This window comes from Primulina huaijiensis, chromosome 7 (genome assembly GCF_012295235.1).
Source record: "Primulina huaijiensis isolate GDHJ02 chromosome 7, ASM1229523v2, whole genome shotgun sequence".
NCBI lineage: Eukaryota > Viridiplantae > Streptophyta > Magnoliopsida > Lamiales > Gesneriaceae > Primulina > Primulina huaijiensis.
Window position 1 is genome coordinate 5,176,828 of NC_133312.1, and position 11,911 is coordinate 5,188,738.

Genomic DNA, 11,911 nt, shown 5'->3' on the forward strand with positions numbered 1-11,911 from the left:
GTGAAATTTAGCTGACTAACGTGATTTGTTGACTATTGCATTATACCAGAATTTATCCGGTCTAAGCTGAAAAAAATTATCCGAAACATGAATAATACAAAAAAACATATATGATAATTTTCAAATTTATTTATTGAGCGGCTAAGTGGATTGGCCGGTTATGGCTATGCGTTTGGCTGAGTTGTTAGTCAAAACCAATTACACCTGTTTTCTCCCGTCGGGTTCGAATTGTAAGAATAAATGGAGTCCGAACTTCGTTGAATTGAAAGAAATGTATTGGTTTCCGTTCATTCTTTTAGACTTAAAAATTAGGTAACCGTTAACTTTGACTTTTATCTTTATTTATCCACAAAGAAACAATCATTCTGCCACCCCAATTCAATATGTAAGAGAGAGATCACCGATCACGGCACGCAAGTACCAAATACCGGTGATGATTTTCACTATAAATTTAGCTAAGGAAGCAACAACTTTGTTGTGTGGGAGAGACTAGTGTGCATATATTTTGAAGATGAAAAGATTGAATCTTGATACCTGGAATATGTTTTTGAGCCGTCTGTTTCTTATCCTCGTACGCACATGTATCCGCTCCAGCAATTTCAGTGTTTTCTTTATCGTCGTGCTGAGGTTATTGGTGATGGGGCATTGTCTGAGTGGCAATGAATCTTCATCAGACTTGGGATCAAGTAATTCTCTGCCTATCGACACCATTTTCAAGCTTCCTTCTCCACTGCCCTCTTGGCCTTCAGGTTCGTTATTTCTCAACTCTATTTCGGTATTCAGGTAACACTAAAACACCCCACATTGGTTTTATAAACAGCAGGGAAATGACAAACTTGGGAATCTTTTCTTTGTAATGTATAAGTTTTTGGGTTTCAAGTCATGCGTTTGTGTTTATGACTAAACCCAAGGGGTTTTGTTGAAATTGGATGAGCGAAAAGAGTGATACGAGAAAGACTTACCAGCTTTAGATTTGACAAATTGGTGGGTGAAAGTCATCCAAAATTTCAAGAATGAACAATGTTACTATTTCAAATGGGGTTCAAAAGTTGTTGTGAAGTAACATATCAACTTGATAAATTACACCACTTGGACTAGTATTTTGGGTTTGAACCTTCTAGCATAATATGCTTTCACCGGCTATGTGGGCCTTATGTTTGGTTTTGCCTGAATGATAGGTGGTGGCTTTGGAAGAGGAGTAATGGACATAGGAGGCCTTCAATTGCTTCAAATATCATCTTTCAAGAAAATCGGGGCAACATATACAGGAGGACCAGACAATCTTGGGGTGACGTTTTTTGAGCCATCTCCAATACCAGATGGTTTCTCGATGCTTGGTAGCTATGCCCAACCAAATAATCAACCCCTTTTTGGTTGGGTTTTGGTGGGAAAATCTGATGCAAGCGATCAATCAGGCCAGATCTTGAAGAGTCCAATTGACTACACTCAAGTTTGGGTTAACAGTAGCCAGGTAAATGGATCGGAAGACACTGCTTATTTCTGGCTCCCAAAACCATCCGACGGCTACAGAGCCGTCGGGTATGTCGTTACATCGTCCCCTGATAAGCCTTCTCTAGACAAGATTGCATGTGTTAGATCCGACTTCGCAGATGAATCCGAATCTGATAACTTGATTTGGGCACATAATGGATTGAATATACATGATTTAGGACCAAATAACGGAGGGATGGCAGCAGAAGCACTTGGCACAGGCACATTCTTTATCCAAGAAAACACCGCCAATGATACTTCTAGTTCCACCCCACCTTTATCTCGTCTGAAGAACAACAATCTCAACTTATCTTCCATGCCTAATCTAAGCCAAGTTGAAGCATTATTCAAGACATATGCGCCGTATATTTACTTCCATCCCAATGAGATTCACCTGCCCTCTTCAGTAAATTGGTTTTTCAGTAATGGTGCATTGCTATACACAAAGGGAGACGAGTCAAGACCTGTCCCGATTGAGCCCGATGGCTCAAATCTTCCGCAAGGGGGCTCAAATGACGGCGCATACTGGCTAGACCTGCCAATTGATGAAGAAGCCAAAGAACGAGTGAAGAAAGGAGATTTGCAATCCGCAGAAGCTTATATACACATCAAACCAATGCTTGGAGCAACATTTACCGACATTCAAATGTGGCTATTCTACCCCTTTAATGGCCCTGCAACAGCAAAGATAGGAATATTCAAAAAAATTTCACTCGGGAAAATCGGAGAACACGTGGGAGACTGGGAGCATTTGACGCTTAGAATCAGCAACTTCGATGGTGTACTAAACAAAGTTTACTTCTCCGAACACAGTGGGGGTACATGGGTTGATTCCTCCGCTTTGGAATTCCAAAATGGGAACAAATTCGTGGCCTACTCCTCGTTAAACGGTCACGCAAGCTATTCCACCGCGGGGCTTTTTTTACAGGGGGCTGGTAATATTGGGTTGAGGAATGAAGCTGCAAAAAGTGGAATGGTGATGGACACCGGGTCCATGTTTTCGGTGGTGTCAGCGGAGGAGGTGGTTGAGCCGCCGTGGCTGAACTATGCCAGAGAATGGGGTCCTAAAATAAATTATGATTTCGGCAAAGAATTGAGAAAGGTGGAGATGCTGCTGCCGGGGAAGAAGCTGAATCTGCTGCCCAATGAAGTTTATGGGGAGCAGGGACCCCTTGGCCCAAAGATGAAAGATGTTTGGAGTGGCGATGAAAGATAGGGAAATTTATAAATAAAATGAAGGATAAAAGATCTTTCATACCTAATTATCAAATTATAAATATTATTAAGACCTCATCATCACTTTATTTTATTCATAAAAATAATATAATTTTTTTTATTTTAAAAATGTCATGAAAGTCCAGAATGTGAAAAATAAAATAGGAAATTTTTTTTTACGTGAAGTCGAAAAATGATGATGGACATTACACCACCTTAACAATTTATACAAGAGTAATTTTCTTGTGAGACGATCTCACGAATTTTTATTTGGGAGACGGGTCAAGCCTACCGATATTCACAATAAAACGTAACGCTCTTAACATAAAAAATCAGTATTTTTTCATGGATGACCCAAATAAGATATTCGACCCACGAAATTGATCGGTGAAACCGTTTCACAAAAGTTATTGTGTTTATACAAATTAGTAAACGAATCAAAATAGTCCGAAATAAAAATTAGTGAACTAAAAATAAAAGTTTAATGAGTTGGAAGTTTTAAATGTTAATGTATAAAAAATTAATTTCCCAATGTTCACAAGTGGACGAATTTGTTTTTGTTTTGTTTTTTTAACAGATCTAAGTGGACATTTGTTTTGTCGAAGGAATAAGTGGACAATTTTGAGAATAATAAATATTAATTTTTATTACAGTCGTTGACGGGCGACGGGTTTGACCCGCACCTACAAACCACTCGGTGAATACACAACGGTAAATAAATAGAGCGAATTCCATTTTGGCGTCCACAAAGAACCCCGATCACCGGATGAAATCGCCGGTGACGGTGAATTTCACCGCCGGATTTATTACAGCCCACCCATAATTTATTGTATAAAATCCCCATGGATTCTCATGAAATGGAGGAGGAGCGGAGGAAAAAGGAAAACGCTAACGCCAGTGTTCATCGCATAATCTTGCGTTCCTGTTTTGCTCTTGCATTTTCGTTCTTAATCTTTCTGTTAATCTTGTTTATCATACTGTATTTAGCGGTTCTGATTGGAAATTTATCGATCTGGTGCCCGATCTCCGTCTCCTCCCAGTGTAGAATAGTGTCCAGCAGTAAGTATCTGGATTTCCAAAATTTCAGCCTATTATATTTATTTATTTATCATTGAATTTATGTCGAAAGTTTCAAAGGATTGAAATGTCAGTGGATTATGATGGGGCGTGTTAAGGGAAAATCATTGTCTTCACCAGGCAATTGCATATGAAAAGATAAAGATTGAGTCTGCTTGCTTGACGGACCTGAGTAGAACAACTGATTGGATGGTGTCGGTTAGAAAATTTAGGGATACTACACAGTACATATTGGAACGATGAGTTAGGTCCCTGGAGTCATCTGCTGCTGTGAAGTCCGAAGTACCGTGATACTTTGAAGGGCTTTTGCAGCTGGTTGATTTGTGTCTCATGTAATACTTTATCTAGTCAGCTATCATTAACCAGATTTGCGTTCGAAAGGGGGAGTTCCTACTGGGAGGTAGTCTTTGGCTCAGCCACCATTATCTGGGTATTAAATGCAAACCAGTTTACTTGTCGTAGATATTCAGAGTTTCTACTTGGTACCTGATTTTAGAAAATTTTGCTGATACGATGAGATGTATCGATGCATAATATATTCGACGATGCTTGTATGATCTCCTCTTGCGTTATCTGTAATTAATATGTCGTGTCATGCAAGGTTCTTTGTCAAAAGCAATATCATCAGCTTGTTTGCATTTGAACTTCCTCCTTGCCACTCGAGATTTAACTGTTTTTCTAGTCACTTGGTGAAAAAAACCCTGGGGTATCATTTTAAAGTGAAAGACTGACTTGTTTTATGGTGAGGGAGAACACAGTGAATGAAGGCCCCACTCTTATCACTGAATTGCATATCTTTTCAGGTGTTGATCTGAGGTCAACGAAGGTCTGTGAATTAGGATTATTAAATTACAAAGCCAAGCACGTGTTCCACCCATTTGAAAAAAAAAGATATCGATGCCATTATGATTACTATTGGGCATCTATTTTCAAGGTAATTTTTATCCCTTCTTGCATAATGTAATGGTTTATCACCTTTCGAAGTGTTGACTCTTTACTACAACTAGTACGTAGATGGATTCTAAGAAGAGTCCATTAATTTTGTTAACATTCTACAATCGATCATAAATTGAGTGTGAACGGAATGTGTTTTTTTTGTAAAAGATATGCTCAATGATGAGTTGTTTTCCGGTAAATTTGCTTAGTGTCTTGACTGCGAAATGTGTATGTTTTGTAAGAAATATAACAAACTTGAAGGATTGTTGTGCAACTAATTTTAGTTTAAATTATAGGAAATAATTTTTATTTCATAATTAATAGTGATAGAAATTTTCGAATTTTAGATATATTTCTGAATTTTGGTATGTCAAGTGTGGGCCCGAATCGTAATTCGATCATTAACTTATACCTTGAGTGGACCCCCAAATCATAATAGTATCATTAACTTATACTTATAGTAGCAGAAACGTGTACAATCCTTTAATTTACAAAAGATAACAAAAATACGAATTCAACATAAAAGTCACGGTCTTGCTAAACCAACTTTTTCATTCTCAATTTTCATCCTATTCGGAGTCTTGTAATCCTGTATGTGGAATTTACAATAAATAGAAAGAAATTATAGGATAAGTCGCTGGGGACTTCTTAGTGAGGGAATAAAATTAGGCTTATATATTTATAACAAGTCAAACGAACATTTAATAGTGTAGTATCGACATGAGATGATATGTATCGGTGGCAACATATCATTATAAAAATATCTTATCAAGTGTGTTGTTTGGAAAGAAGAAAAATTTGGAACATGCGTTGCATTCCCCTTTCTTAATCATGGTGATAGTCTTTATAAAAATATATAACAAGCTATTAGGATAAACTAATCTAATCGTAATAATTTAAAATACAAGTGTAGATAGATAAGTTCTTGTCACTAAACTAAACTAATGATAAGATTAAGATAAGATTCGTCTTTTTTTCATACCCCCCTCAAGCTGGGTCATATGGGTTGATCATGCCTAGCTTGATACACAAATCTTCAAAGTTAGGACGAAATAGATCATTTGTCAAAATATCTACCACTTGCAATTTAGAAGGGATGTAACTGAGATCGATGGTCTTATTCTCAATCATCTCGCTAATAAAATGACGATCCACCTCAACATGTTTCGTCCGATCATGGTGGACTGGGTTTTTGGATATGCTAATTGCTGCTTAATTATCAAAAACAGTTCAATTGGACACCTTTCTTGCATCTTTAGTTCACTTAACAGTATTCTAATCCACATTCTCTCACAGATTCCGTGGGCTAATGCTCGACATTCTGCTTTGGTTGCTTCTTGCTTCGCCATGTTACTAGGTTTACCTACACAAAAGTACAATATCCTGATGTGGAACGTCTATCTGTAGGAGATTCTGCCCAATCAACGTCACTATAAACTTTGATTCCTCGAGCCGTCGTTTTTCGGAATATTAAACCTTCTCCAAAGGGCCCTTTTAGATATCTCAGCACCCTATATGTTGCATCCATGTGTTCCTCAGTTGGGCTATTCGTGAACTGACTGATGACGCGCACCACAAATCCAATATCTGGTCGTGTATGTGCCAGATATATAAGTTTTCCCACAAGCCTTTGATATCTTCCTCTGTCGATTGGATGACAATCCTTTTTCAAACTAATCTTGATATTTGGATCCATTGGAGTATCCACAGGTTTGCATCCTAGCATACCTGTTTCTTTCAAAAGATCGGTAACTGATGTGTGGGTTTGATGCACGGGCGATGGGCGAATGGAAGCATTCATCTTGAGAATATACAATCCTGCAAAAAAATCAGCAATGCCAATCTTCCTCCCCGATGCCAAATCCTGGAAGACACGAGAATAAAAAAAGAACTTAGTCATGCAGCCGAGATCGTGATTGAGCTTACTCACTGAAAGCAGATTGCATGTGAGTTTGGGCACAGATAAGGCTGACTGTAAGCAAATATCAGGAGTTAATTCGACAAACCCATAGTGAATGGTTGTTGTGCGGGTGATGGGGCTTCGGGGATTGCCGTATTAGCACGTTTGTCTCTCGCTGGCTTCCAGTCTGGGGCTTCCCATGAATATTCCAGCACGTTTCTAGTGTATGCGTGGGCTTACGACATTTAGGACACCACCCTTGTGGAATTGACCAGAGGTGGTCGATTGTTGAGTAGGTCGCATACCACCAGGGTCCGCATCATGGGAAGAAAAGTTGTGATGGGCAGCCAAAGCAGATGCATCAGCGGATGAAGTTGTAGATGACGGGCCCAACATAATTTTACAGCGACTCTCCTCATGGCGTACATCCGAGAAGACTCCTCTGAGGCTCGGCAAGGGTTTGGATCCCAGAATCCGGCCGTGGACATCATCGAGAGAGGAGTTGAGGCATGATAAGAACTTGAATATACGCCTTGTTTCAACAATCTCAAGGTAGCGACACCCACTGTCAGCACACGCCCACTCAAAGGTCTCGAACAGATCAAGTTGTTGCCATTGTCGGGTAAGAGAATTGAAGTAATCTGTAACAGAAGACTCCCCTTGACTCAGTTATTGGAGACTGCATTCTATGGCAAATAATTCAGATGTGTTGTCTCGTGAAGAATAGGTTCCCGAGCAGCATCCTAGATCTCTTTGGTAGTGCGATAGAGGAGGAAGTTTTCGCTGATCTCCGTTGTCATGGAGTTAATCAACCAAGACATGACCATATAGATTTACAAATTCCCGGCCCTAAATTGAGGGTCGTCTGCTGCCGGCCAAATTGTTTTTCCGAAGAAAAAGTTATCATTCCCTCTTCCACATATAAACGTGAGAACCGATTGTGACCACTGAAGGAAGTTCCGGCCATTCAAGTTGTGACAAATGATAAGGATAGACGGAAAATCATTAGCAGACGAGATGGTGGGTTTGGATTTGGGAGGCATGGCCATGTCGTATTTTGTCATGTGAGATGGAGGCTAACTGGTACCATGTAGTTTGGAAAAAAGAAAAATTGGGAACATTCGTTGCATTCCTCTTTTTTAATCATGATGATAGTCTTTACAAGAATATTTAACAAGCTATTTAGATAAACTAATCTAATCCTAATAATTAAAATACAAGTGTAGATAAATAAGTTTCTATCACTAAACTAAACTAAATTACTGATAAGATCAAGATAAGATTCGTCCCTTCTCCCACACAGTGAAATTCATTGACTGTTCAGGACTCTGAACTGAATATCGTGGTCTAAGGAGGTTGCCCCCATCAACATTCGGTGTAACATTTTTCCTCACGTACTCAAGTACGATCCGTACAATTGATCATTTATGAGCCAAGGTGAACTCAAATTGCCGGACCGAAGTCACTTTGTTCAGATATATACCCGGTTTTAACCCACTGTTCATTGGACTCACATTTCAGGGCCGAAGCCGTGTTGTCCAATGGACTAGCAATCCGGTACATAGGTTGTCTTTCAGGCTCAAGTCATTCAATCAGTAATAGCCGATCGGTAACCAGTCAATAACCAATAAATCCAGATATTCAAATATGTTGCAGTACAATATGATCAATAAATTGTGACATACCAACATGATGCAATATATGAATAAATCAGAAATTTATTAATTTACTGTAATTTTCAGGTCAAATGCCAAACTATTGAAGAATCCAGTATGAAAACCTCGCTATAGAGTAAACCTCACATTCAATAACTTATTATTTCACCCGGTTGATGAGCTCAAGCCAAGATAATTTCCTATAAATAATTTGAGTAATTTTATACTGGTTAGGACCGATAGTAGGTGTTAGGATATTTAAAAATAATTTTTATACAAAACTTGTACCGGGTAGTTTCGGTTAACACTTTAAAATTTTATAACAATTAAAATACATGTCCAAAAATCATCAAACTTTCTAGAAATGCCTAAAATTAGTGCAGAATCGTTCGGAAGTCAGAAAATTTATGAAACTCGTTGGCGCGTGCCTTGTCAGAGCTACCACGCGCGGCCGAAATTTTTACTAGAGATGCGTCTTGTCATTTACTACAACTTTCATTTGAACAATTTTCAAAACTCGGAATGGATCAATATCAAATTTTTAAAAACTAGAATGATTGTCAAGCTCGCTTTGGTCGACCAAAAACAATACTTCCGGCGACTGTGAGGATGATCGGCCGGCACATTTGTGAAATAGAAAACATTTTGAACAACTTTTGTTTTAAAACCGAAGGGAAATTCTTTCAAGAAAAATGGGTAATCGGGATTGATGTGGTTACCTGAAACACAAGTTTCTGGAATTTTCTAGAAACTGTTCTTCGTGATTCTTGATTTACTGGGCAAAATCGGTTGATGATATTGTTACACCTCCTATACATTTTCATTTCTAGGTGGAAGAGGAGTGTTGTATAAAAAATTTGGAATTTTTGGAGATGGTTTGCTATTTTTTCACCCAATTTTCCATATTTCTAGTTATTTTTGCTCTATTCCTCACTCCACCATTTTTCCTATTCTAGCAACCTTGGATCTCGAAATTGTGCTAGAAAATGAGAGAAATGGGTCCTTAGTGGTTAGAGGCCTTAGATATTTGATACTTGGTTTTGGCCAAATAGCCAAGTGTCAACTTTTACAATTTATAATAAAATATATGTAGGTGTCTTGGCACTTGTTAAGGTCTCATTTTAACAAGTGTGAAGCTAAATTCTCATATAAATAAAAATATTATATATTTATTTGTTTATTATATTGATATTTTATTATATATTTATTGAAATGCTCTTATTTTAATTTTCTTCTATTCACTTATTTTATTTATTCATTATTTGTCGTATCTAACATGCGTATCGACGTGTTGTATCTGTATCCGTGTCCGATACTTCAGAAAAAATTAAGAGTATCCGTACTAATAGGTATCTCCAATTAGCTCTCACTTCTACAGCTGTTTTTATGCTTGACTTGATTTTCGATGAACAAACTCCAACGAGCCAATCACCTCAAAAACAAATATCCATCTTTTTTCATTTACTCATACAGAATTTATACGCTAAAATTCCTCTTTTTCTTGCAATATATATAGCTTCTATTCTATATTCTGCAGTAGCTTTCTTGTTGACCTAATGAATTGGTGATACGAAAACTGTTCTATCCTTTTCACTAAGAATTTGAAATCTTCGTTTTCTTTATTTTTTTTTCATTTTTTTATGTTTTGACTCGGGACTTGTTTTCCTATTGGATTCAAATGCTGAACATGTGCATGCAGTGAGTTGAACAAACTTTGTCATGATGTCAGATTAGATGTGTACTAAAGATTATGGAAAATATTTATTATTGGTGTATAAGAATGACTGAAAATCCGATGAGTCGTTTTTTTCGTATTTCCAAAACACCTGATTTTGTTTTATCGATTTTTTTTATTACGCATTATTTGGCGTTTCTGTTTGTAGGTAGAATATGTAGATCATTCAGGCCAGGCAAGATTTGCATTTGCTGAGGCCCCGAATGAAGCCCTCCCATCCAACTGTAGACCCAATTTTGGTGCTGCATGGTTGACAAAAGATAAATTTAAGGTTCATATTTACAAAGCAACCTTGATCATTATGGCGTTGTATTGTCATCTAAATTATTCAGTTTTCCGCTTCGGGAGTTTGTCTCAAGTGGCTTTTAGAAATCCGAAGGCTCATTATAGCTTAGTATATTTATTGTGAATATTGTCTTGCATGTGTTTAATGCATCCATACTGACTGATTCGCTTGTTTCAGGTTAATGAAACTTATCAATGCTGGTATACACTGGGGATTTCTAAAGTGAGCATGAATCACAAAGGTTTATTTGACTGCCAGGCCCAGGATCCATCTACTGTTGAGATGCTTAAACGCTATTCCATGTTGTAAGTAACAGGAAACTATTTCTTTCTTATGTTTAATGTTAATTCGCGTTTAGAGGAAGAATCTTAAAGTACTCGGTCAGTATTCTGGATAAAGCTATTTCTTTCAATGTCACCGCAACATAAATCTTAACCGTCTGGAAGATCGATTTTCATTAGTGTGAAAAAGGCAATGATTAAAGTACTTGGTCAATATTCTGTATAAAGCTATTGATGATAATCAATGTATGCATTAGAAATTGATCTGGTTGCATCAACCAGGGCAATTGGACTAAAGCTTTATTAGTATTGTAAAAGACTCTTTAAAGTTGGAAAGTCCAGTGGAAAAAAATATAGGAGATATACCAAACGGATATGGCCAAAAAAATATAGGAGATATGCCAAAAGGATACAACTAAGTTCAAAAGTAATAATGTAAAAAAACAATCAACATCAGACCCCGATTCACGTCACATTATTGTCGTTTGAGCAGTTCCTAATTTCAAACATGGGCATCAGTTCTCTTTAATTTCATGAATGTTTGCACTTTGCGTTGAGGAATTAAGTTTGATCTTGATTGGATTTGCATTCCATCTAACTTCAAAATGGTCACTTATTTTCTTTTAGTCCAGTTTTTTGGTTAGGCACTATGAATGGTTTTTCTGTTGAGTGGTTTAGAATTCTTTATTCTCATAAAGTTTGCGTGTAAACTGGTGATTATTGGTTCTGAATTTGAGTTTGTCTAGTTTACTTTCTTTTTCAAAAAATGTTTATACAAATCCTTTATTCCTCTGTTAATTTTTCTTCTCTTTAATGTTTTTTGGTTCATGTTAATTATGAAATGGAAATTTATTTGTCGATAACTCCACTATATGGCTTTTCAATTGTCTGATTTTGCTTTATTATGTATTTATGATGCTCTTGTCATTTTAGGTTTATAAGGATGTCAAAGTCCTGGTTTTCCAATGGGGCATCATCAATAAGATGGTGGAGATGGGACATGATTGCTGGACTCATTGCTGGCTTGGCAACTTCTTTTTTATCCATTACCTTGGCTGCACTTCTGCGGCAGTTTATCTCTATCATCTACCGTGTCTGTTTGTCTAGGATATCGCTTCCATGCCCAAGTATCATTCTACTTAAACGAGCTTGTTTATTTTTAGTGTATTTCTCCTTTATGAGTTGGGTCACTTTTCAGTATGTAAAAAGACTTGGCCTTTCTTAGTTATATAACAGTTCACATCAGGAGGCACTCACAAGTGGATCCAATAGCAGGGGAAGGGGGTGCAAGGAGCCCCCCACCCCCCAACGAAAAATATAAAAGTGTAATCATTT

General features: G+C 37.4%; 2 protein-coding genes across 2 annotated transcripts; both read left to right on the forward strand.

The window, feature by feature from the left end:
• Positions 1-223: 223 nt before the first annotated feature.
• LOC140981395 (hypothetical protein At1g04090-like) lies at positions 224-2,857 on the forward strand. Its single transcript, XM_073447784.1, has 2 exons — positions 224-749; positions 1,179-2,857. The coding sequence occupies exons 1-2, from the start codon at positions 512-514 to the stop codon at positions 2,705-2,707; spliced, it is 1,767 nt and encodes a 588-aa protein (XP_073303885.1). The 5' UTR covers positions 224-511; the 3' UTR covers positions 2,708-2,857.
• A 511-nt stretch (positions 2,858-3,368) lies between these two features.
• LOC140981083 (uncharacterized) lies at positions 3,369-11,828 on the forward strand. The gene is made up of 5 exons (XM_073447340.1): positions 3,369-3,765; positions 4,587-4,717; positions 10,158-10,280; positions 10,473-10,600; positions 11,510-11,828. Exons 1-5 carry the CDS (start codon positions 3,549-3,551, stop codon positions 11,799-11,801), a joined length of 891 nt encoding a protein of 296 aa, XP_073303441.1. The 5' UTR covers positions 3,369-3,548; the 3' UTR covers positions 11,802-11,828.
• Positions 11,829-11,911: the final 83 nt, after the last annotated feature.